This window comes from Glycine soja, chromosome 11, assembly GCF_004193775.1.
Source record: "Glycine soja cultivar W05 chromosome 11, ASM419377v2, whole genome shotgun sequence".
In the NCBI taxonomy this organism is placed as follows: domain Eukaryota; kingdom Viridiplantae; phylum Streptophyta; class Magnoliopsida; order Fabales; family Fabaceae; genus Glycine; species Glycine soja.
This window is the reverse complement of record NC_041012.1, coordinates 14,983,954-15,010,575: the sequence shown is the minus strand read 5'-3', so window position 1 is coordinate 15,010,575 and position 26,622 is coordinate 14,983,954. Positions and strand designations below refer to the sequence as shown.

The 26,622-nt window shown below is 31.6% G+C and overlaps 1 protein-coding gene across 3 annotated transcripts; it reads left to right on the top strand.

The window, feature by feature from the left end:
• Window positions 1-20,516: 20,516 nt before the first annotated feature.
• LOC114376060 (BEL1-like homeodomain protein 1) lies at window positions 20,517-26,104 on the top strand. 3 transcript variants are annotated; one of them, XM_028333974.1, is made up of 6 exons: window positions 20,517-20,870; window positions 21,225-21,309; window positions 21,410-22,437; window positions 23,574-23,947; window positions 24,291-24,351; window positions 24,790-26,104. In XM_028333974.1, exons 3-6 carry the CDS (start codon window positions 21,463-21,465, stop codon window positions 25,681-25,683), a joined length of 2,304 nt encoding a protein of 767 aa, XP_028189775.1. In that variant the 5' UTR covers window positions 20,517-20,870; window positions 21,225-21,309; window positions 21,410-21,462; the 3' UTR covers window positions 25,684-26,104. The 3 variants fall into 3 exon arrangements, with proteins under 3 accessions (XP_028189775.1, XP_028189776.1, XP_028189777.1); XM_028333975.1 differs by having other exon boundaries at window positions 21,407-22,437; XM_028333976.1 differs by lacking the exon at window positions 20,517-20,870 and adding an exon at window positions 20,915-21,089.
• Window positions 26,105-26,622: the final 518 nt, after the last annotated feature.

Sequence of the window (26,622 nt, the reverse complement as noted above, 5' to 3'; positions counted from 1 at the left end):
GGGGGTGCATGGCACATAATTGCATCTACTCAGAGATCGAATTTCATTCTTCATTCTTCATAATGATATCTTACTTGAACAAAATTATCGATGTCGAAAGAGTAAATATAGTCTTAAACAAAACAACAAAAATTGTCTTAAAAGAATGATTTGTGAAATATCCCGAATCAACAATTGGTATAGTTGTGGGTTTAGAGGCGCTTGGGATTCACATTATGGCTTTATGACATTGACGCTTACAGCCACAGACTTAAACCCACAATTTTTAGCTCATGAAGGAGCCAAGCGAACAACTAACTCAGTACCTTAATTTGTGGTCTAACAATGGCGTGCAACTGCATATTTGGAACTAATATATAATTAAATGAGTATATGGAGTTAGAATTTGGCTCATTTTTTTTTTCCTTGGAGCATAGATATATTTGTTTTATTAAAGATGATTAAATATATTTTCTTCATGCATAATTTGAATACGAGTTAAAAAGATCAAAACAACTATTAGATTGAATCGGCTTTAAAATATCAATATAGAAAAGAGTTTATTTTAGATCAAATTTATAATAAAAATAAAAATTTAATCTTGTTGGTGTAATTCAATCAACAAATACTTTTATTTTTTAGTAAATCAAGGATATCTTCCAATTGCGAGTTCAAGAAATAATAAATTGAAATATTAAAATTCATTTAAGAAATCAATTTTATATATATATATAAATATAGGAACTAGGAGATTAAATTTCTAATCACATTTAGGAAATAAAGTTACCAAACACTAGTAACTCATGCCACACCACTTTCAATACATAGCAAATACATTTATGAGTGTGAGAGGAAATACTCTTAATTTCTCTTTGGTCCTAAATCCACACTCAATTACATTTCGGCGTCACTTCTTGAACTTACATGTTGGTTTACCATACCAAATATGATTGGAGGCACGCAGTACTTTCCATTTTAGAAAACTGGTAATAAATAGGGATCAATTAAATTGAAACTACTCCTACTAAATAGTCAATGGTCAAATTTGAATATTCTTTTTTATAAGGGTAGAATGGCATGGAAGACTGGGTGAGGAGAACTATACGACATAAATATTTTGTTATTTAAAATATATTTTTTAATATTTTATATTATTTTTATCATATGATAAATTTTATTATACTTTTATATATATATATATATATATATATATATATATATATATTTTCACTGATGTCAATTAACATATTGAATATTTATGTAACATTTTTTCTAATAGTAATAGATCCTAGAAAGCAAGAGATGGGATAGATGTATAGCAATAATAATGATAATGTAACCTTTTGCGGACATCCAGATGTTTTTTATTATTGACTTGGGAGGTACACCCCCTTTTGTGGACCAATAATACAATCATTATTTCCGCCACCATGCAAAACGTCACTGTTGCTTGGTTGGATAAGCACGGACTATTCTTAATCACTATAATCTTTTTGGAATTAATTGTATTTTTAGGTTTTTCGTTTTTGCTTAAGCTATACGTAATTTTAATTTTGCATATTTTAGAAAATTAATTATTTTATTATTGAAATTAAGTAAAATTGTATTTCTCTGCTAATTTAATTTTATTTAGAACTCTCAAATTCTCATTCTTTTTTCAAATTAGATTTCACAAATCAAATTAATTAAATTATTTGAAGTCTTCTTTTCCTTATGTTCTCTACAACCTTGGTCGATCCTATATGCATGACTTTTTTTTTAAAAATTAATTTATGTCTAATTAATGTCTCTACTTAAGTGGTTAGTGATTATTTTTTCATCCTCTTAAATTAAAGAGAGTTGTCTAACATATTATAACCTTGAGCGCGTGCACACTTTAAGCTATACATAGAAAAAAATTTACAGTAAAATTAAAATGATTTAATTCAATTGGTTGAATAAAATATATGAATATTATAAATTTTTTATATCATATTCAATTTCAACGGATAAAAACACATACACTGAAAAGGGATTAAAAGAATGTTAAAGAATTCAGGAAGTAATTCTAAAAACTAATACACAAATAATTAAGTTAACTAAATTTGTTAATTCCAGGGAAATAGTTAAAGAAGTTCTATATAATCGAAGACTGTAATATACAGATATCTTATAAGTTAACTAAATTTAGAGACCAATAATTTAGTCAATAAAAACAATTTTCTTGTAGTATTACTTCGTATCTAAAAGATAATAAATTAAACATAAGACAATTTAGGTGGTATTTCACTATTGTTTAATATTGGGAAGAGTTTGGTTGTTTACAGTGTTGTACCCTTTTTAAGCAGGCTTTTTTATTATTATTATTATGGAGGATACTTATGGCTTTGTATAAATAAATATTTATATAATTTGTTAATTAAAAATAAAATTTTATCTTAATAATACATGCTAACTACATCGAAATTTTAGATGGACAAATTGTAGATATAGTTTCTTATGATCCGTTTTGGGTAGTTGCATTACAATTTTTTATTTTTAAACGTAACTTTCAAAGAAAATGTGTTTGACAAAACTAAATATAAAAATAAAATAGTTTTTAATACAATAAAATATTTTTACATTTATTTTTAGAAAAAAATATGATTTTATTTTTAATTAAATTTAAAAAACACACTTTCTTTACATTTGATAATGACTCTTCTTCCTATTGCGACCACTACCAATACCAATATCACCACCAACACACTTTCTTAAGATAAAGATTTGGTCTTCTCCAGATCCAGCAAATAAAGCACATCTCAACATCTTCACTATGTAGATCCAGTTCTTGGGGAAGAATTGTAGAGTTTTAAGCCAAAAGATAAGGTGCATGCATATTGAAAATTAAATTTTTATCACTAAGGTTTTGGTGGCTTAAATACAAAGTGAAAGATTGCATTTTACTATATGAACCTTAGTTGAATGGATGCATTGGAAGTTGTTTTTGTTTCAACTTTTAAGAGAACTTATTCATTATAGTGGTGACAATCTTCACTATAAATAGAGAAGAGATTTAATGAAGAAACAACACATGTAGAGTGAGTATGTGAGAAGAGAGATTGTGAAACAAAGTCACTTTGTTGAGAGAAAAGTGTCTTTGTGTGAGAGTATTATCATTTCTTGTAATCATTGAGTACTCGGGTTTGTAGAGTGATACACTATTTGTGGTGGGTTACAATCTTGTAATCATTTTTGTGATAGTGGAATACTTTTTGAGATGATTCTGTGGACGTGGGCAAGAGGTGTCGAACCACGTTAAATTCTTGTATTTGTTATTATTTTTTTATGGTGTAATCTTTGTTGTGCTCTCACGATTCTTTGTGGGTGTGAGTAATTTTGTTTGTGAGAGCGTTGATTGCCCAACAGTGGTATCAAAGCTATGGCTGGGAGCACACAAAGGTTCGAGATGGGGGAGAAGACATCACGAGGTTACAAATAAGTTGGTTCAAAGTGAGGATGCAAGGTGTACAAGGGGAGACACTTGGTGTTGCGAGAACAAAAAAATAAATGTAACTTTTGCTATTTGGATGGACAAGCCTTGAAGAGGAACTATGATAACAAAGTGAAGAAGAAAGTGAAGTTTTCTAATGTTGTAGAAGTGTTGGGAGATACTTTCGTTGGATGGGGAGTTTGTTCACTTTCAAATTGATTGAAGGATATTTTTCTTTTGGCTTGAGGGGGAGAATTGTAAAGTTTCAAGCCAGAAGATAAGGTGCATGCATATTAGGAATTGAATTTTTATCACTAAGGTTTAGGTGGCTTAAATGCAAAGTGAAATATTGTATTTTACTAGATAAACCTTAGTTGAATGGATACATTGAAAGTTGTTTTTATTTCAACTTCCTAGAGAACTTATTTATTATAGAAGAGATTTAGTGGAGAAAAAACACATGTAGAGTGAGTGTGTGAGAAGAGAGATTGTGAAACAAAGTCACTTTGTTGAGAGAAAAGTGTCTTTTTGTGAGAGTGTTATCATTTCTTGTAACCATTGAGTTGAGTAATCGGGTTTGTAGAGTGATACACTATTTGGGGTGAGTTACAATCTTGTAATCATTTTTGTGATAGTGAAATACTTTTTGAGATAATTCTGTGGACGTAGGCAAAAGGTGCCGAACCACATTAAATTCTTGTGTTTGTTATTATTTTTCTACAGTGTAATCTTTGTTGTGTTCTCGTGATCCTTTGTGGGTGTGGGTAATTTTATTTGTGGGAGTGTTGATTACCCAACACGAACAAATGTGATGATCTGCACAGTTTAAAAAAAAATATCAATAGTGACAACTACTTACAAAATGCATGAGGAAGAAAAACAATTGTCATGGCTTAACAGAAGGAGATGAAGAAGAAAAAGAAGCAAACAAAAAATTTTGACATACCAACGGAGGACAAGGGGGGGGGGGGTCGCACGAAGGTCCGAAAGGGGGAAGAAGGGGAGGGGGTCGCGACAGAGGGGAAATGGGGTCGCGTGGAGGGGCACCGATGAGAGAAAAGAAAGAAGAAGAAGAGAGAAATGTGATGAGAGAGAGGAACGAAGCCAAGAAGAAAGAAGAAAGAAGAAAAAAGAAAAAAGAAGGAGAACATGAGGAAAGAGAGGAAAGGAGAACATGAAACCTGAAAGGAAGAAAGGAGAAAAAATGTGAGGAGAAAGAGGAAGAAAAGTAAAAAAAATAAAATTGTGAGAGAAAGTGAATGTTACTGTGTACATAGTGAACGTCACTTGTTATCTACATTGACCATTGTCCCTACAAAAAAAGCGTGCACAATGACCGTTATAAATAAATAAAATAGTTGTTACACACATAACATTCTATAAATTGGTTCAATACACATAGAATTTGTATATACAATTTTCATTCTCATTCTTCATTTGTTAATCTCAATTCTCCAATCTCAATCATAGTTAAATTTTATTTGTGCGAATTGGATCTAAATCAATTTGATTGAAAAACTTATATAATTTTTTTACAAACTTACCACATGCCTCATTTGACACAAAATTCACAAAATTGTCCCCCCCCCCTTTTTAACCACCGCCACCACCAAATTATTTTATGTAAAACACTCAAACCCCTTCCACATTAAATTCTCAAAGTTCTCAAACTCACAATAATACTTGAAGTTTTTACTTTACAAGACTTGTGGATTTAACATGCATATTTTGGTGTTGCAGGTTCAAACAATAACATTAATGTGTTAAACCAATTGCTTGTGTTTGGTGACGTTTTGCAAGGTCAAGCTAGTTAATAAAACTACATAAAATATGGGATATTATCTTGTAGATGGCAGTGAAGATCATACCAATGCCACAAGGTCTCAGAAGAAAATTATTTGTAAAATGTCAAGAAGCAGTAAAAAAGGATGCAAAATGAGCATTTGGTGTGCTCAAATCTCAATTCACAATTATATGTGATTTATTGCGTACCTGGAACATGGATACAATGAAGGATATAATGTTGGCATGTATTATATTGCATAACATGATTGTGGAAGACAAATAAGATATATTCAGTGGTAATATCGATGTTGATTATGATCACGTAGACAATGACATTTCAAATGTTGAAGTATCTTGTAATACTCCTTCCGATTTTGCTATATACTTAGAAACAAAAGGCGTTATGATGTAGAAATATGGTACACAAAACAAATATGTATCTTATATGAAAATAAGATTATTCTAAAAATATATAGGATTCAGTGCATATAAGATATATATGTAAATATGAATAAGAAAATTATAAAATATGATAAACAGCTAATTACAATTCTACATATCTCAATATATTTTGCAAAGTAATTTGCTTCTCCAATCGTGTGATGTTGCTTATTTCCAGAGTCTTGGTACCCTATTCTCAGCGGCACTAATTCTATTTATGAGATTAAAAAATAAGAATTCCTATCATAGGATTTAACTTGTTTTAATTTTTTGTTTTCATTTTAATTAAGTTAAGGATAATAAGAGGAGCCCGTAACACAATTATTGATTAAAAAAGCCTAAAAGTAAAAAAGAAAAATTGTTTGCTTAGTAACTAAAATTTAACAAAATATATAAATTTTCAAATTCTATTAAGTTTTCCCCCTAAACAAAACATATTCTACTAATTTTACAATTTTGAAAAAAGTCACGGGGCAAGGCCCCCAACCACAACACCTACACCCGTTCTTCCAAATACATCCTTAAACTTATTTTATAATATGATAAGAAAAAATTTAAAATGAGTTTATTTTTTAAATTAAAAAATAGAGAAAAACTAAAACTCAATTTTACAAACTAAAAGCTAGATATTACTTTCACAAAATTTGAAATTTACAGCTAAAAACTACTACAGAGCCTTAGGTGTTTTTTTTTTTTGGTGAAATTACCCTTAAGTGTTAGTTGTACTGGTTTTTTTTTTTTTTAAAAAAAACTAGAATTAAAGTTTTATTTTGATAATATTAATAATCCTGTAAACCTTTATTATACATATTATTGTATAGAGAGAATATTCCAATTTTAATTAGAAATAAAAAATTGATAATATTAAGAATTAAATTAAAATTGTAAATTTTTTGAAATAGAGGAGATCAAATATTTTTATTTTAAAATAGGAAGATTAAAATTATGAATTTAGTAAAATAGAAAGACTAAACTTATATATAAGTTTATTTTTAACTGCTAAATTTTCTTTTATTACTTGTTAGTGTCTAGACTTACTTAATTAGACCACAACAAGGCATCAATTGATATCCATCTTATATGTTTGTCTAACTCCGTTAGAACCCAGTAATAAAACGAAATATTTCAATGATTAAAGTGCTACCTATGATTTTAAAGTTCAAAGTGACACTCTTTCTAACTTTTATTCAAAGAAAAATCCAACTAAAATAATAATAAAAATTGTCTTAATAACGCTTACATCTGTGGATGTAAAATTATTATTTTCCCCATATATATACGCAACATTAAAACGCAAGAGTTGTAGTTTGTCAATGAAACGTACAACTGGAGAAGTTCTAGTACAAATATCATAATTGCATTGCTTAACCACTAATGACAATTAAATCAAATTCATAAATTATTTATGTGGTCGGGTGGTGCAAAATTAACGTCACAGAGAGTGATGGGTTAAATTTTATTTAACGAGGGGAAAGTGACAAAGGTACCTTGTGCCCATCATGGGCAGCCAAAATTGAAAGTTCTAAGGTTAAATTATGCGACAGCAGACCTTCAAGTATCTCGTTTCAATAATCTTCCTTAATCCTCTTTTTTTAATAATGACCAAATAGATTCCATGTCTTAATTTACATCTTGATTAGATATTCGATAATTAAAAGCGATGTTAACCCTGTTGAATACTTGTAAAGTGAAACCACACCTGTCGTCAACCAATTTAAGTTCAAGACATCAAGTTGCTTAGTTGCGTTTTAGTTTTTGTGGAACAGTTAAAGCATTCAATCATGCCCTTATGTTTAACAGTTCTGTTAATTTCTTTTGGGTTAAATATGTTTTTTTTCCTCCCAAAAATTTCTTTACACCTACCTCAGAATTTTAGAAAAACTAGATTTTAGTCATTTTCTCAACTTTGCTAAGAGGCATGTTGTGAAACAATAACAATAGATAGATATAATAATATTGACTTGTGTTTCATATATATATAGAAATGATTCTAAATCTTATTAGATCTAACATTATGGAATACATTGCATTAACAATAAAATATTTATTAGAGGAACACTATCTTTTCCAATCTTCTTTTTCTATTACTTTTTTTATTTGTTTTCTTAATCACTTTAATTTTTATTTTTTAATTAGTTAATTATAAAATTCTTTTTTAATTTGTTACATGCTACGCCGAATCACTTCTAATTAAATCACTGATTCAAATGATCATGTAGTCACAATTTTTTTTCAAATGGCAAATTAAATTCAAATTTAGTGTATTTTTGGAGCACTAAAAATATATTTAATTCATATATTATCCAATTTAAGGGAAATTTATAGTGTGTTTAAGGAAAAGATTGAATCTTATGAGATGGAAACAAGAATATATACTTTATTCATAAAATAAAAACAAAATAGAAGGTGATCTCTCTTTCTCTCTCTCTCTCTTGTGTTGGTCATAATCTTTTCAGAGGTCTTGACAACCTATTTTTCCTACTTTCAAGCAAGGTTATCAAACTCAAGAATTTATATAAATTCGTGAGAGTTTTATAAATTCAATTCGTAGACTCAACTCATAGACTCGTAAGAGTTCATTTCATATAAAAATAATTACAAAATATTTATAAATAAGATACAAATTAAACATTTCGACGATATAATAAAGCAAAATAGTAAATCATAAATTTCACAATACTTAAATAACCAAGTCTAATAATGCATCATTAATAAATAATAACTTGCAGATGTTATAGTAGTGATAGATCATTCTCATCGAGGGTTTGATATTATTAGAGAACAAGGGTTTAATATTATTAAAGGTGATAATTTTTTTATTCGGGAACAACACACTAAATGAATGTATGTTGAATATTAAATAGACAGAAAACAACCCAAAATGACTTATATTTTGGTTTATTTTTTTTAACTTGCTGACTCGTTAACTCGATAGTAAACTCGAGAGTCTACTGAGTTTACTTAGAGTTTATAGAGTCTACCTAGAGTCTACTAAAAAAAGAGTTTGAACACGAGTCAACTCGTAGAGGATAAGTGGACTTGTAAACTCGTAAGAGTTAGCGAATTAACTCAAGAGTTTGATAACAATACTTCTAGGATCAATGATTGTTCCCACAAATTAACATGAGACTTTTTAGCGTACTTTGTCTTCACTTATATGCTTTCTGAGAAACTTTTATTGTCTCTTTGGCAAGTGTAGCAAGTTGCACTAGTATAAAACGGTAAGACTGAGTATTGTATTCTAGAGAGACTGTGCTTGTACTTAGAGTTTCACACACACACACACACGCAAGGAACATGAAGGTTGAAAATGCAAACACTAAAAATTGTGAGATGATGTTGTGGTGAGTTAAGAAACTTGTTGAGGACTCTGCTTGCCAGAACTTCTCTTGATGTAATCTTAATGGATTTTCCTCTTCTTAACATTAATATGGTTATTATTCGCATCTATTAGTATATTCTAACCAAGGTCCCTTGAGTGAAAAAACCTAAATCACTTAATATCGCTCTCAATCCCTTGGTGATTAATTACTAAATGATTTGTATTAAGAGCAGAGATACATGAACAGGCTAAAGAAAATCATTCTATCCCTAGATATGACTCACTTTAGATATTCTTGTCAAGTTCTTAACATACAAACATTTTCCAATATTTATATCCTAAAATAGTACATAAAGATGGATGATCAAACTATAAGTATGTAAATAAACACAAGGATGGATAATAATAACATTATATTAATAGATAGTTTAGAATCATTACATCACAAAGAGTTTAGGTTGCAGAGCTCCTAACAACGGATAGTTTTAGTCTCTCATTGTCATGAGAGACTTACAAAAATAAAGGTGGGATAAAAGGGAAGAAAAATGGATTGAAATGGATCAGCTAGAGCTTCAGAAAAGGATTTTCCTTGCATTGGCTACTTGTTTTCCTCTGCTTCTTTGTTCATTTGCTTCCTTGGTTCCTTTGTGCATAAGGAAACAAAATATGTTTCCTTTCCTTTTATATGCTTCACCAACTAATTGGCCAATTAGAACTCTCTTTTGTGCTTAGTGCGACTCTCACACTAAGCGCGTATGTCCAGCTAGATGAAGTGGTCACCCGCTAAGCGCATGATGCTCGCTTGGTCATGAAGCTTGTTTTGAGCCATTAATTCATCTTGGGAAGTGAGCTCAAGTAGACTTTTCTTTGTAGTAATGTAAGCTCTATCCCGAAGAATTGCATGGTCATTGACTGCCATGTTTTCAATCAGCTCCATAGCTTCATCAAGTGTTTTAACTTTATCTTACCTCCAGCGGAAGCATCTAGAAGTTGCTTCGAGTGAGGACGTAAGCCATCAATAAAGATATTCAGTTGTATTGGCTTACTGAATCCATGCGTTGGAGTCCGACAGAGTAAACCATGGAAGCGATCTAGAGCTTCACAAAGTGATTCGTCTAGAAATTGATGAAATGAAGATATCTCTACCTTTCCTTGTGCTGTCTTTGATTCTGGAAAGTATTTGTTCAAGAATTTCTCCATAACCTTTTCCCAAGTTCTTAGGATATTTCCCTTAAACGAGTGAAGCCATCTCTTAGCTTCACTGACAAGGGAAAAAGCGAATAGGTTGAGGCGAATAGCACCTTCCAGAACACCAACAATCTTGATTGTATTATATATCTCTATGTAAGTGGCTAGATGGACGTAAGGATCTTCATTTGAAAATCCTTGGAATAGGTTGCCCTGTATCAACTGTATGAGAGAATGAGGATATAAGCCGCTTGTACCTTTAGTTGCACAATACTTGTGAAGTACAATGGAGTTGAGAAGCTTGAGTAGTCCTCCAAGGTAACTCTTTATGGGTCATCTCCTGCCATTGAATTACCTGCATAAACAGAAAAAAGGAATGGATGTAGTTGGCTTGTCCAGATCAAGTGGAAATGGCAAGGATGATGTAGAGGATGAGATTCCTCTATCTCCTTGATTTGCCTACTTTTCTAGTTGTTCCCTCCTTCTTCTTAAGGCATTGTTCTTCCTACAGGTTTCCTTGATTTTCGAGTTTAGTGGAACAAGGTTCACCTCAGAAGCCTTACCTCGCATACAAGAAGACAAAAACAACTTAAGAACAAGTTATCAAGTTAAAGAATCTAATATGTATTAACAAATTAAATACAAAGAATAAAAGAATAAAGAATAATTGCTTATAATCATATAAATTTAACTACCGAGATCAAGGAATGCAGTCCCCGACAATGGCGCCAAAAACTTGTTGTTTCCTTTGCAAGCGTACCAAATTACACAAGTAGTATAAAACGATAAGATTGAGTATCTATTCCACAGATACTATGCTTGTACTCATATATATATATATATATATATATATATATATATATATATATATATATATATATATATATATATATACACATACATACATATATATATGATGATTAAGCAATTAGTGACTCAAATCGAATTTTGTTCATTGATTAACTACAAGTATAACTAAAAAGAATTAACCACAAAGCACGGAACATGAAGGTTAAGAAAACAAACACTCGAAATTGTGAGATGATATTGTGGTGAGTTAAGAAACGTGTTGGGGGCTCTGCTTGTCAGAACTTCTCTTGATGTAGTCTTAATGGCTTTTTCTTTTCTTAACATTAATATTGTTATTACTCACATCAACTAGTATATTTCAACCAAGATCCCTTAAGTGGAGGAACCTAAACAACTTAATATCGCTCCCAATCCCTTGGTAATCGATTACTAAATGATTTGCATTAAGAGCAGAGATGCATGAAAAAGCTAAAGAAAATCATTATATCCCTAAATATGACTCACTTTAGATATTCTTCCCAAGTTCTTAGCATACAAACATTTCCCAATATTTATATCCTAAAAAAATACATAAAGATGGATGATCAAACCATAAGTATGTAAATAAGCAAAAGGATGAATAATAATAACAACATTACATTAACAAATAGTTTAGAATCATTACATCACATAGAGTTTTGGTTTCAAAGATCCTAACAACGGGTGATTTTAGCCTCTCATTATCATGAGAGACTTACAAAAATAAAGGTGGGATGAAAGGGAAGAAAATGGAAGAAAAATGGATTGAAACGGATCGACCAGAGATCCGAAAAAGGATTTTTCTTGCAATGGTTGCTTGCTTTCCTCTGCTTCCTTGGTTCCTTCGTGCATAAGGAAGCAAAATATGTTTCCTTTCCTTTTATATGCTTCACCAACTAATGGGCCAATCAGAACTTCCTTGTGCGCTTAGCGCAATTCTCGTGCTAAGCGCGCATGTCCAATTGGATCAAGTGGCCACACGCTAGGCGTTGGATTCATGGTTGCTCGTGACAACTATCTTTTAATGTGACTCCTTGCGCTAAGTGGCTAGCTTGAGATGAGTGGGCTTGACTCGTTGAGCGAGGAGGTCACGCTGAGCGCAACACTTCCATGTCTCTCCTACAACTCAACTCTATGCAAAATACAACAAAAATTACTCTAAAATCCTTAACTTTAGTATCTTCTGAATAAAAACTTAGAAGAAGCTAAGCCCAATTGTTTTAACACAAAATAAGCAATAAAAGATAAGAAAATGAGATAATTGCTATGTGATTTCAATATACAAATAACCTATGCATAACACTTATCAACTTCACAGAATGTCGCTCATCTCATAACTACTTAAAGCTAAACATGCTTAAGTGCGGAGTTCTTAAGTGATAGACTACCAAAAAATATATGCATATTGTTAGTATAGATAGTATCAATTAATTCCTTTAGTCATCATCAACTGTACAGTCTCATATTTGTACAACCTCTGGATACCTCTCTTTTTGATGTGATTCATTGAGGTGTTACATGCCCACTCCATCTAGTTCATCCTTGAACCACACCGTACTAAGAAAGAGGTTTGCTCTGATACAATTTGTAACATCTCTGATTGTCAATTTATCGACAACTTAAACTCTACAACACTTCTCACAATGGTACATCTCACAATTCCCTCATTGGTCAGAACCCTCCACTGGTCAGAATACTTCATAGGTAGTTTCAACAAACCAACAAGAGACTTTTTAGCATGCTTTATCCTCATTTACACGCTTTCTAGGAAACTTCCCAAAAGGTCACCCATCTCATAACTACTCCAAGTCAAGCATGCTTAACTATGAAGTTCTTAAATGATATGCTATTGAAAAGTATGTGCATCTTGTTAGTATAGACAGTACCAATTAATTTTTTTAAGTCATCATCAAATGTACAGTCTCATACCTGCCGAGCCTTCAGATTTTTCTCTTTATGATGTGATTCATCAAGGTGTTATAGAGAACCCCTAAATCAACTATAAATACAATTTGAACCTCCTCGATCATCAGAATCAGGAGACTCTGATTCGGAGTCAAGAAGAAGCAAACAATGCGAGCTTCTGCAAGCTATTGTTCCACTCTTGCCAATGGAGAAAATGGTGTTCTCGATCTGGAGAAGCTTGTGCGTGACAATGGAGGACCTCATTGTTAATTGCTATTCATGAGCTTTAAATGCATTAAAAATAGGAGAAAAAGTAGCAATGTACCTCTAATTTATGGTTTCTTTTGTGATATTTGTAAATAATTTATTCTTGTGTGAATTTATATAGTGGAAACTCCATTTTTGTTGACTAATGTTGAATCTAATTGGGTTTTTAGGCTGAAGGAGAGAAGATTTTGAAATGCTACTGAAAGGCTCGCTTAGCGAGTCAGATTGGCTAAGCAAGAATCATCTACTTAGCGAGGACACCAGCTCGCTAAGCGAGAACAAAACCCTAGAGATTGTTGAGCCATAGAGCAGCGCAATTAGCGCCCAGCCAACCCGCCCAGCGAGGACGTTGTCTCTTCTCGCGTTTAGCGTGTCCAAGCCCGCTTAGCGCATAGCCACTTACTCTCGCTCAATGAGACATGCTCGCTGAGTGCGCCTTCGTAAGCTGAGTAGCCCAAAAGCCTTTAAAAACACTGAGAATAGAGGGAAGTGAGGAGACAAGCAGCGCGAGAAGGAAGGAAGATGGCACCAAGGCTAAAGAGAAGACATTTTCTTTATACTTTTACCATTTTCTTTCATTTCAACATCATTTCACCTTTGTATTAAGCCTTCCTTGCTAATGGAGGGCTAAACACTTCATTGTTGGGGAGTTTTTCTATTGAGCACTCTTAATGTAAAAATTTTAACTATCTATTTAATGTTATTGCTAGTGTTCTCTGCTTTTATCTGTGTTTATTTTACATATTTGTGGCTTGATCACCCATTTATATGCTTTGTTAGGTTTTGAGTATTGGAAAATGCTTAAAGTCCTTAGAACTTGGTAGAGCAGCTAGAAGTCTGCATTTCTAGGAATAGTGTGCAGTAGTCTAGAAAATGTTGCATCTTGTGCGTAGTGCAGCTCACTTAGAATGAGTTTGTTGAGGAATCAAAAACAAAACTAAGAGGGTTGGGCTCTTTCATGGGAGGAATTACGGTTTAAGTAATTTGATGGTACAAGAACATTAGAGTAATATTAAATAGAGAAAAGTCTATTTAGTTACGGCAAGAGAAAGTTCAATAGAATACTCCCCGACATTTTTATCTTGATATTTGTTTTGTTTTATGGTTTTGCGTTTGTTTTGTTCTGCGTTTAAGTCTAGAAAAATTAATTAAAGAATTTGAAACATGAATGAGTTTCTCTACTTTATTTTACTAAAATTGAAAATGCTTACAAACTGAATATGCGACATCTAAGTATAACAAATTCCCTGTGGACACGATACTTAGACTTACCGTTTTAATTACTACTTGTGCGAATTGGTACACTTGCCAATCGATTAACACTCATTGTGCTCGTTTTCTCTATGGAGCCTCTTGGATTTGGACAACATGAGGAGGATCATCTCCAATTTTGTCGAAAGGGAGAAGAGCATGACAAAGGGAGGCATGGGAGGGGGGATTTATGGTTGAATCACTTCACAAATTTGAAAGAGAGAGAGAGAGAGAGAGAGAGAGAGAGAGAGAGAGAGAGAGAGAGGATTTTAACATGTGTCTGCGTCTAATTGGATACTAAACTAGCTTATGTGTACAACCATTAGACCAATAGGTTCAAATATAACTGTACCTTACTCGGAGTAAAAAAATGACATATTATAATTTTGCAAGGAAGAAAAGCAGACGAAAATTTTTGTAGAGATTAAAACCAAACTTTTGACATTTTACATAGACGAAAAGTATATTTTAACCTTTTTGGAAACTATGGTTGTTTGCTTCAATTTTTAGGCAGGTAATAGAGAGGTGCAAAATCCCTTATCATCTAATGTTTCCTCCTCTCCATAATTTGGGGGATTTAGATGGGAAGGGAAGGAGATTTAAAATATTTCAATTGAAATGATAAAAATACCTCTACTTATGTTTTAAAATTTAAAATTAGATTAAATTGTAATTTTGATCCTCTATAATTCTTAATCCACAATTTTAATCCCTCTATTTTCAATTTGGCTATTCCAATCCCTCAAATTTTAAAATTACACAATTTTAATCCCTCAATTCTTTTATGATTTAAAAAATATTATAAAAATAATAGAGATAAGGTTAAAACCCAAATCCCTTTTATCTCTCCTTAATCACCTAAACCACTACACTATTCAATTTTGTTAAGTTATATTATAAACACTGTATTATACATACATTACTGTATGAGTCAATTTTTAAAAAAATATTTATTTAATGTTAATCTAGTTTATAAACCATAAACTCATCCAATAAATATAAAAATAAAAATATTTAAGAAACATTTAATAAATAATTATATAATTTATTATTTAATGTATTTTCATACAATCACTTTTGTCTTTCCTATATTTTTTAAAATTACTACATCACTAGTTCATAGTAATCTTTATAATAAATCGTTTTTAAAAAACAATTAACTCATATAATAACAAATATATAATATGAGAACAGATAAACTTATTTGAAGATCTTATAATTATTTTTCTTGAAATGTAATGACTATAACAAGTAGTTAATCTTAATCATTAAATTTTAAGAAAATTAATAATTACTCATGAAATAACTTGATCCTTCCTCATATAATATAGTGTCAAACATATAAAATGATTTAATGGGTTAAGTGGTGAAGGAAATGAAAAGAAACTTGGATTATAATCCTTCTCTAGTATTTTTGTAAAATGTTACAGATTATAAATTATTTTGTCACATTACTAGCTAGTTCACATTAGTGTCATATCACCCTTAAAATGTCTTGTCATTTGTTTACATGAACATAAAAATACCACATCATGATTAAAATTGTATAATTTAAAAAAATTAAACAATCAAAATTTTAGATTTGAAAATAAAGAAACCGCAATTAGATATTAATAATTATAGGAGAATCAAACAAATAGAATGTATTAATATCTAGTAAAAAATCTTTCTTGCTCCTTCTCTTCCTCTCTCCTTCCATTAAAATACCTCTCATTAATGACGGAACCAAGATTCTAAGTCAGGAGACAAATTATAAAAAATAAAATCAATGAGTTCAATTATATAAATATATATGAAATAAAATATAAAAATATAAGATTTCATTTATAATTTTTAATTTAAAAGAAAATTTATTAATAAATTTTAAAAAATGAGAAGGTGTAACTGCACATTCTCATTATAGTGTAGGTCCGCCAATACCTCTCATTTTCTCTCCTCCTTTGACTAAACAATCCCTATTGGCGTAGAGATTCTCACAGTGGAGGACATCTCCAAGTTCCCTACCCTAACCTCTTTCTAGTATCTGTTCTCCCATATTTCTTTGCTTCCAAACGTGGTGTTACTTTTTGAATGACTCGTATAGTGAATCCATTCATGCGAGTCAGATTTACTCACTTTCACATCTCGTCGTAAAATATGTTAACTCGACGTATTTTCCACTACAGATTTTTCAGATGTCACTTTCCAATGTAAAGGTATTGAAGACGGTTGAATAAGTTTTTGACGCAAATCCCTTAAAAAAAAGTTTTTAATGCAAATACTAGTAATGATTTAATTAGCTTTAGCATCATTTAGACAGTGATGCCAGCCAGTTTAGAGTCATATTTGCCCAATGAATTTGATATTAAAGAAACAATGATTAATTCTAAATATTTTTAAAAAGGAAATATGACTGTAATATTTTTCCTGTATTATTATAAAGTTTGATATTGCTTATATTTGTAATTAATAATCCCAATCAGGTGTTGTTCTGGTTAAATTATTTTATAGGTGTATTAATTGAGGAAAATAAAATTAAGTTCCAGTTAATTTGTAGACCTCTAATCCATTTTCACCGATTTAAACTATGCAAATAACATAGTCTCATAGTGTGCGTATTTAGAGATCGAGTTTACACATGCTCAAATCCATAACATAATTAACATTTAGAGTATATTACACTCGCAAGTTTTTCGTGTTTTTCTCAAATTATATTTAATATTTTTCTCTTTTTTTACATTACTTTTATTTTCATTCTGTTATCGTTGTTAACTAACGTCAATTGAAATATGTAAGCAGACAAAATTGTCATAACATCTTTGTTACATTTGCACTCCCTATCTTTTTCTCAAATTACACTCGATACTCCTCCTTTTTTTACATTACTTTTACCCCTCTTTTGTTAACGTCGTTAACTAACATCAATTCAAATATGTGAGCAGATAAAGTTTTCTTAACATCTTTGTTAAATACTCAATAACAAATTAATAATTGACCCTCTAAATGGACCTTTCTTAAGATAATAAAAGTTTTTCTTTTTATATTTAACTCTTACTTCATTGTTGCTAACACTAAATACAATTCTTGATTGAGACATTATATCAAACACCTAGTCATCAAAAATAAATATTTCAAAGAAAGAAGTTAAAAACACAAATGAGCAAAACATTAAAATTTAAAGCAAATGACCATAATCAATCAATAAACATTGCTGGAAACACGTCCAACAAAAACACAACAACCAAATGACCCAACACACATAAAAAATTGAACTAAAAAAAAGAAGAAAAAGGAATGATGTTAACACATGCGTATCAACAAAGTGGATTCATGCCCAAAATGTTGAGTTCATATTCAATTAGAGAAAAAAGAAAAAGAAGGAAGAGTGTTAAAATATTTTCAGATTGAAAATGATGTCATATCTTTTATGGAGTTAAAAGGAAGAAAATGATGGTATTTTAAATATAAATTTTCATTAAAAGTTATGTAACCAACATGTGTCTACTTTCTAAATTATTAAACGATGTTTAGGAGGGAGGGAGTTTGGACATAATGTGAACTAAACAATTAAGAGATTTTTTGTAGAGTAAAAAAAGGAAGGGTATTAGATGCGATTTGAAAAAAACATAGGAGATGTGAGTGTGAGAAAAAAGATAAGGGTATTTTAAACATAAAATTTCATTAAAAGTCATGTGATCAATATGTGTCTATTTTTTGTTAAATTATTAAATGATGTTTAGGGAGAAGAAAGTTTGGATGTAATATGAGTTAAATAATTAAAGAATTTTTTGTAGGGTAAAAAAATGAAAAATATTGGATGGCATTTGAAAAAAAAAAAGTGTAATTTACTGTAACATTTAACTTGTTGCCGGATATTTTAGAGACCGACAAAGCAATTAAGTAAATGTGGCCCTAAACGCATCCTAATTAATTGAAACCAGCTTTTTATATTACCTTTTCAAGAAAAGATAAGAATTCATTGGTGGGTGATCGTTCATTAAGTGACACAGACATCTTGTGGGGACAAATTTGTAGTTCATATGTTTCTACAGATATTATTTTCCATCTACATATTTCTTTGGCACATGCTTAGTCCTTAGTGGTGTCTGTACATATGTAGTGCATAACACGAGCATCATTAGTGGTTGTATACACCTTGAGCAATTAATTCCACTATTCATAAATCCACCAAATGAGAAACTAAATCAATTTACGCATTTAATTATCAAATGCTCTAACTCAATTATTGAAAATTATGTATGAATTGTTATAAATTTTTTTATACAAGGTTCGATTCTTTTATATGAACAAAAAATAACCAATTTATGCATTTAATTTGGAGGCACTCTGTTGTAATATTTCAATATAATTTAGTTTGATATCGTAAATTAGAATAGTTTGGAGAGTATGAGTCAAATTCTCTCCACACTCTCAATTAGGTCTTTTAAATTTTTTCCTTTCCTTTTATATGCATTTACACTACTTCTATAATTAGTAAAAAAAAAAATTCCCAATCATCTCATTTTTTCCCATTTTATCTTAATTTATAAACTTTATTTTCTTAGCCACCTATTCCTTCTAATCTATCATCTTCTATCTCCGTCTCTGAATTGAATTTTAATAAAAAAATTTAAAAGACACAGTATAGTTTAAAAGAACATATTATTGCAACTTAATTTTTTTATGGTAAACTAAAATATAATATAGTTTAAATTTAAAAATATTTTGTTTTTTATGATTTTAATTTTAATATAATTTGTATGTTAAAAGTATTTATTTATATAATCTAAATTATAAATATATACAAAAATATTTATAATCTTCAATGCACATACAAAACTACCAATAGAATAAATTATAAGTACTCATATGATAATTATAATACATGACATAAGGAAATTGAGATTTTTATTCTCCTCACTCTCTCAACTAGACACTTCATATATTTTTTTTTTCTTTCTTTTTTCTCTTATGAGTTATGAATTTTTATTTCACACACTACTCACGTGACTATTCAAGATGTTCTTTAATTTTTCAATCATCTCAAACTATCCCACTTTTATCTTTATCTATATATTGTAGTCTTCTCAATCATTTATCTCTTTTAATGTATTCTCAATCTTTTATTTTTAATTCTAAATTGAATTTCAATTTTTCATATGAAATTGTCAATTTTAATTATATCATTTATATATAAAAAATATTTATTTATTATAAATTTAAATATATCCCAACAAACATTTATTTAATTTGTATAATGCATAATAAACTATAGTTACATAACTTGTTTGTTCACGGTTTTTTTTTTTTTGTATTATTACTTAGTTAGAAGCGAAAAAAATTAACATGCATGCCAGGGTATAACATGGTTTTTATTTATATTTTTCCTATTAGTTTCATTTATTTTTTTACTGAAATTAGTTTTAAATTATATTGTTTTGTCTTGTATTTCTTGTTTCCAACAGAATAAAGAAAAAGGGAAAAAGAACAGAGAATTAAAACTTCGAATTTTTAGAAAAAGGGTAAATGGGAAAAGGAAAAGTAGTATAGAAACCAAAGGGCAGAAATTATCCTAAGGTTCGAATAGCCAAGGATCAGATTTCGATGAAGATCAACCCCTTCTCTTGCTCTTTGCTTTCTTAAGTCTTCAATCTCATATTCCACTTTCCATAATATAATTATATATATATATATATATATATATATATTATTTATAGAATTTCATCAACAAGAGCGTGACTGTGTGAACTAGTAAACTTCTTTTTTGGTCAAGTGTGTGCTGGAAGGTGGTGGTCGAGGGCGTTTGGTTTATAAATTATACCAGGTCAAGGAGTGGTTAATTTTATGTGGATCTTTATACGTACATGAAGACTGCTAATTAATTTTTATGCATATCAAACACCAAAAAAGAAAAAAAGAAATTGTGGAGGATATAAGATGCAGAGAGGTATAGCTAACATAAGGCGTGAGAGTGTACAACGAAACAAGAAAATTACGCTTGAGCTGTCTATTATTGTTCATAAATACAAGTTAATTAGGCATACTAATTAATTCTGGACATTATTATTATCATTAGGAACTATATAAAACGGACCACACTTTACAATTATATTAATCTCACATCACTCATCACTCATCCACCAGCTGTCTTTTCCAAATATCATAAATTTTATATACCCAAAAAAAAATGACTTGGAAGAAAATGCAGAGAGAACACTCAGACACAACACAGCAGAGCCAGCAAGCAAACTCCAACAAAGTTCCCAACCCCAATCCCCTTTGAAAGCAAAAGGGTGGCTAGCTTTTGCTCCTCATGCCCCGCGATGATAGACACTTTGTCTAGCTAGATAGCACCCTTTTATCTACCATCACACCGTTCTTCTTCTTCTTCTTCTCTTTCTCTTGCCCGTGTGTGTGAGAAGAAACCCAACCTTGTAGCTCTTCCTTTATCAATCATTAATATTAAGGAATATGGTACGGACAACTGAAAAAAAATCGGTTGCTTTAATTTATTCATTTCGCAGCCGAGATAATAGATATAGTATACATATATGATATACCCTTTTGATGCCATCGATTGATTTTTTTGTACTTTATTTTATTCATTTTTCTTCCTTTCTTATAAGATCTTGTGTATAAGTATTTTATCTCTCTCTTCAACAACCCCCTTCCCTCCCTCCAGCTTCGCTAAAGGTTCTCTTTTCTCTTTCTTGCTGGTGTTCATATTTCATGTTTTTTGTTTCATTTTTCATTTGGGGTGTTCCTTTTAAGGTAATTCATCGATCGGATTCATTAACTGAAACTAGTGTGTTTTGGTTGTGTTTTTAGGATCTGTGACTGATGTAGCTTCAAATTAAGGGGCTAATCGAGGTGTTCAGATCAAGACACGCAAACAAGACGAAAAGAAAAGAAGGTTTGATTTGTCTCCGTGACCCGTGTTTTTGCATAGACTTTTGAGAAAGAAAGACTAACTATATATTATTATGAATCATTATCATTTATCATTGTAGCAGGTTTGTTTTTTCTCGTACGGTTATACGAGAAAGAGAATTTTGTTTGAGTGGATATGGCAACGTACTTTCATGGCAGCACTTCAGAAACCCCTTCCTCCGCTGAAGGGTTGCAGACACTTTACCTTATGAATCCAAACTACGTAGTACCGTACTCTGACGCGGCACAACACCCAACGCAAAACATGCTCCTCGTCAATCCCAACAATAACACTAGTAACACTAGTTCCACTTCCACCAACGCGCTCCACCTTGGTAACTTCTCCCACGCGCCGCCACCTCCTTCTCCCAACAACAACCGTGAACACCATCATCATCACCTGACTGGGGTTACCATTCCCTCTTCAAACTTCCTCCTATCCAACGCCGCCGCCGACCCTGCTCGATCGTCGTTCCTCGGGCAACATGAATTCTCCGGTTTCCACAGTAGTGCTGCCGCCACCACAAGCACGGCGGCGGCATCTCGTGGTAACAACTATAACCTATGGGGTTCCATATTTGATCAGTCTGCGTCGAATATCATGACATCAACTACACACACCCCATCTAGTAACATGGGGTGTGTCATCGGTCATTCGACGCAGATTGGTTTCCACAGGCCTAATCATTTGTCATTGAGCCTTTCTTCACAACAAACACCATATAGTTCTCTCTCGGGGGAGACTCATGCTATTTCTCTGGCGAACCGAGGCGGCGGCGGCGATGATATGAGGGGTATGCACAATGGAGTTTCTAGCATGCATAGTGTTTCTTTGGGTTCTAAGTATTTGAAAGCAACACAGGAGCTTCTTGATGAAGTTGTGAATGTGGGCAAGGGAATCTTCAAAGGGGAGGAATCTATGGAAGGGGATAAGAAAGAGAAGATGAAAGGGAATATTGAATCCACTTCTTGGGTTGGTGATGGTTCGAGCTGTGGAGGAGGGGAGAATAATAATAATAATGATGGAGGCAAACAAGGAGTTGAACTCAGCACAGCACAGAGACAAGAGCTTCAGATGAAGAAGTCAAAACTTGTGACCATGCTAGATGAGGTATATATATAATAGTATGTTTATAAATATACACATGCACGTAATGATTAACTTTCCTCTTAATGATGCTTCGGGATTTGGTATTGATTTCCAAGAATTTATGATTATCGTGCACTAGCTCTACAAATGCATTGGTTTTGATCTTGTGGAAAGTACTAGGGTACTTGAGTATGTTATGGCTTTCTTCCTTGCGGTGCGGTGTGGGTTATGTTGTGTTATGTTATGTCACTTATTCATGAGTCCTGGGCATCGTTGATTTAGTACTTGAATAAAATTTGTATGATTCAGCTTTTGATTGTGGGACTGAGAATGTGACATTGCAAGAGGGACTGTGAAATTGACAGGATTGTCTCTCATTATTATTTGATCTTAGGGGAAAGGAAACTGGTAAGAAAAAAGTCACATTTGGTCCGATGAATGTCAGAGAATAATTTGTTTGGGTTTGGGCCCATTTGGGTCAGTTTGCCGTTTATATCTGAAAGTCTGAACCCATTATTGATGAGTTCACTATTTATATAATAAATTCTTATCACATTTTCTACAATACTATTCGTTTGTCTTCATCGTTAATCACCCAATTGCATATTACTTTTTTTTATTAAAATTTTGTACATTAAAATTTTATTTAAGTAATGATACAAAATCATCTTTTATTTTAAACACATTACTAATATTTGTTATTTTTCTTTATTTTTTTATCATATCATAATTTCTATTATATATCTATTTTTTTAGAGTGTGTTTATTAAAAAAATTTCATTCTATTTATACAATTATTCACTGAGTTAGGAAAAGGGTTAAAACGTAAAAAGTGATAATACACACATGGCTCCAATTTTCCATCTCGAGTACGTCATCTCATGAACCCTCACCACACACACACAACATTTTTTATTCATTGTCAATCACTTAACTACAGCAATGTAATCATGAAACACCTATTTGATACTATTTTTTTTCTCTAATCTCTTTCTTTTTTATCATATCATATCAGTGCTTGTATTTACACTTCTTTCTCCATTTTCTCTCTCTCACAAAATGGTATTCATGCATTTTTATCCAATCTACAAACATATCATAAGCTATAGCAATTATTATTCTAACTGTTGAATGTTATGTTCTGAACTTTTTGCTAGGTGGAGCAAAGGTACCGACAGTATCACCACCAAATGCAAATTGTGATAACATCATTTGAGCAAGCAGCGGGTGTTGGAGCTGCAAAGTCTTACACAGCCCTTGCGTTAAAGACAATCTCAAAGCAATTTCGGTGTCTCAAAGATGCAATCTCTTCACAAATAAAGACCACGAGCAAAACCTTAGGTGAAGATGATTGCTTGGGAGTTAAGGTAGAAGGTTCGAGGCTTAGGTATGTTGATCATCAACTGAGACAACAACGTGCATTACAACAGCTTGGAATGATCCAACACAATGCTTGGAGGCCCCAAAGAGGCTTGCCTGAACGTGCTGTTTCTGTTCTTCGAGCTTGGCTTTTTGAACATTTCTTGCACCCGTAAGTATTTCATATCCAACAACTAATTACTACTAGCTCTCTCTCTCTCTCTCTCTCTCTCTCTATATATATATATATATATATATATATATATTTATAAGGAAAAAAGGCAAAATAAATTAAGCTTCTCTTATAAACTTATTCATCTTATAAATTAAAATTAGTTATGCATAAACTAATTCATAAAGACTTTCTTTCTTTAATTTCTTTATTGAAAAGTTTATCCAAACTGAAGAGGATTAATACTAATAAATTTTAGGTAAAAGAAAGAATGTATTAGAGAATGTGTGTATATTATTTTTGTTTTTTTAACTCAACTTGAGTTTCTAATTGTGGCCTGCAGTTATCCTAAGGACTCCGATAAGGTTATGCTTGCAAAACAAACTGGACTTACTCGGAGCCAGGTACAATCCATTCCATATATTGATATATGTACTTTTATAGGTGACAATAATATGTAATTGCACACTATGCTATACTTGCACTTCAAGTTAGAAGTCCATTTTCCAATTGATCTCATTGAGAAAGAATTGGTGAGAGTGGGATTAAGTTACATGTATTAGATAAATGGAAAAGGCTTAGATACACTTTGTCAAGTGTTATTTGTGTTGTTCTCCAATTAGAATTAAAGTTTCATCTTGATAATCCATATAATCTTTTAACACAAACCTATATTAGGTAGATTATTGAGATGAAATTCTAATTGGATAACAGTACAAACGACACCTAAAGAATTAAGGAATTGTATCTAAGTTTTGTTTTCTGGAAATATTAAAAAAAATGAAAGGTATGAATGGCTATGGAAGGTTTAAGACGACATTGTTAATTAAGTTCATAATCAGGTGTCTAACTGGTTTATAAATGCCCGAGTTCGGCTATGGAAGCCAATGGTAGAAGAAATGTACTTGGAAGAGGTAAAACAAGAACCAAACAATAGCTCTCAGGATAACACCACAAAAAGATCAAAAGAATCAAGCAAGGAGTTATGGTCAGAAGCTAATGCTACTGCACAGGAATCTGGTGCAATGAGACTTGATCACATTAACATTCTCCAATCAAAAGCAGAAAGCTTCAACAACAACAACAACAACCAAACCACTTCCCCAACAGAGATCTCTAATAATTCCCATAATTCACTCCAATCAGCTGGTTTCCATCTTGCTGACATGCAAAGCCCAAACAAGCCAATTAGAAGCACTTCTGAAATGCAGAACTCTCCAGGTAGCATTCTTTCAGTGGACATGGAAATGAAGCCTCGTCATCATGGAGAGACAAATAATAATACTATTATTACTAGAGAAGGCAACAACAACACAACAAAGTTTGGCATTGAAAGCCATGGTGGTGGTGGTGGTGGTTTTGGAGCATTTCCCAATATGGAAGACATTGGAAGGTTCCATCATCATCATCATCATCATCATCATGTCACTGATCAGCAATCACTGGCTCCTAGGTTTCATGGAAATGGTGTTTCTCTCACTCTTGGACTTCCACACAGCACTGAGAATAATAATAACCTTTCCCTCTCAGGAACTACTCATCAACATGGATTCCTCTCACAGAACATGCACTTGGGAATGAGATCAACAACCAATAATGCGAATAATGAGTTTTGTGGTGCCATCAACACTACTCCACCTTCTAATTCTCACTCAGGCACCAGTTATGAGAGCATTGACATTATTCAAAACAGAAAGAGATTTGCTGCGCAGTTGTTGCGGGATTTCGTGGCCTAAAAGAATTGATAATTAACTAGCTAGCAAGGGTAATTAATCAATGAAGATACCCCATGAAGGAATTGTTTTTTATTTTATTTTTTATGTTGCAATATATCCACAAAACACAATGCAGTTCAGAGTGTTAACTTAGCAGAAAAATAGCAACAGGAGAGAACAAAAAGGAAAAAGAAAAGAAATGGACAAGAATGTGTGATAACTTGCTCCATGTATAAAGATGGAAACTGGTTTAAGATTATGAACTTGCAGAAATTCAGATTTACATGTTCTGAAGTAGTTTAATTCGAGGATTCAAGTTGAGTTGGGGAAGGTGTATTTTTATATATGGTATTGGAAAGTACAGCTAGCTAGGTACATACAAAGATTTGAATGATTTGTTTGGATAGGTAATATATATATTGGATTTCAAGTTATGCCTTAATTACTTTTGCCAAATTAATTATTCATGCACTGCATGTACTTTTTGTTTCCTGTACGTGCATCTGCATTTGCGGTTAATACATGGACGTAGGTGGGGTTGCATGAAAGGCACATGGACGTACATAAATTTTGGATGATTAATTTATTGGATCACATGCATGGGATTTGGATGACTTATTATGCTACTTAGTACTATTTTTTTTTATGTGTAACCGACTATCGTATGTAAGCAAATTAAAAGTAAACCTTTATATTAATTTATATTTCTTTAGAATAATTTTGGGATAAAATTTGTTGTCCCTTCAATTTTTAAAAGCATTTTGAACATGTATATATACAAAAAAAAAGATAAATATTACGTACGAAATTAAAGTAAATATATGATATTAAATACGGTATACTATATATTATTCATTTAAGAATAAGATAACACCATTGCCAAAAACAGATTTTCTTATATAACGACATGACATATTTTTATACGTATACGGTATACTATTATGCATGTAAGAATAAAAT

Excerpts from the sequence above, each read along its gene's own strand:
- LOC114376060 (XM_028333974.1), top strand. The coding sequence starts at position 21,463 with ATGGCAACGTACTTTCATGGCAGCACTTCAGAAACCCCTTCCTCCGCT. Across the intron at positions 22,438-23,573 it reads TTGTGACCATGCTAGATGAG|GTGGAGCAAAGGTACCGACA; the intron begins GTATATATATAA and ends ACTTTTTGCTAG. Across the intron at positions 23,948-24,290 it reads TTTGAACATTTCTTGCACCC|TTATCCTAAGGACTCCGATA; the intron begins GTAAGTATTTCA and ends TGTGGCCTGCAG.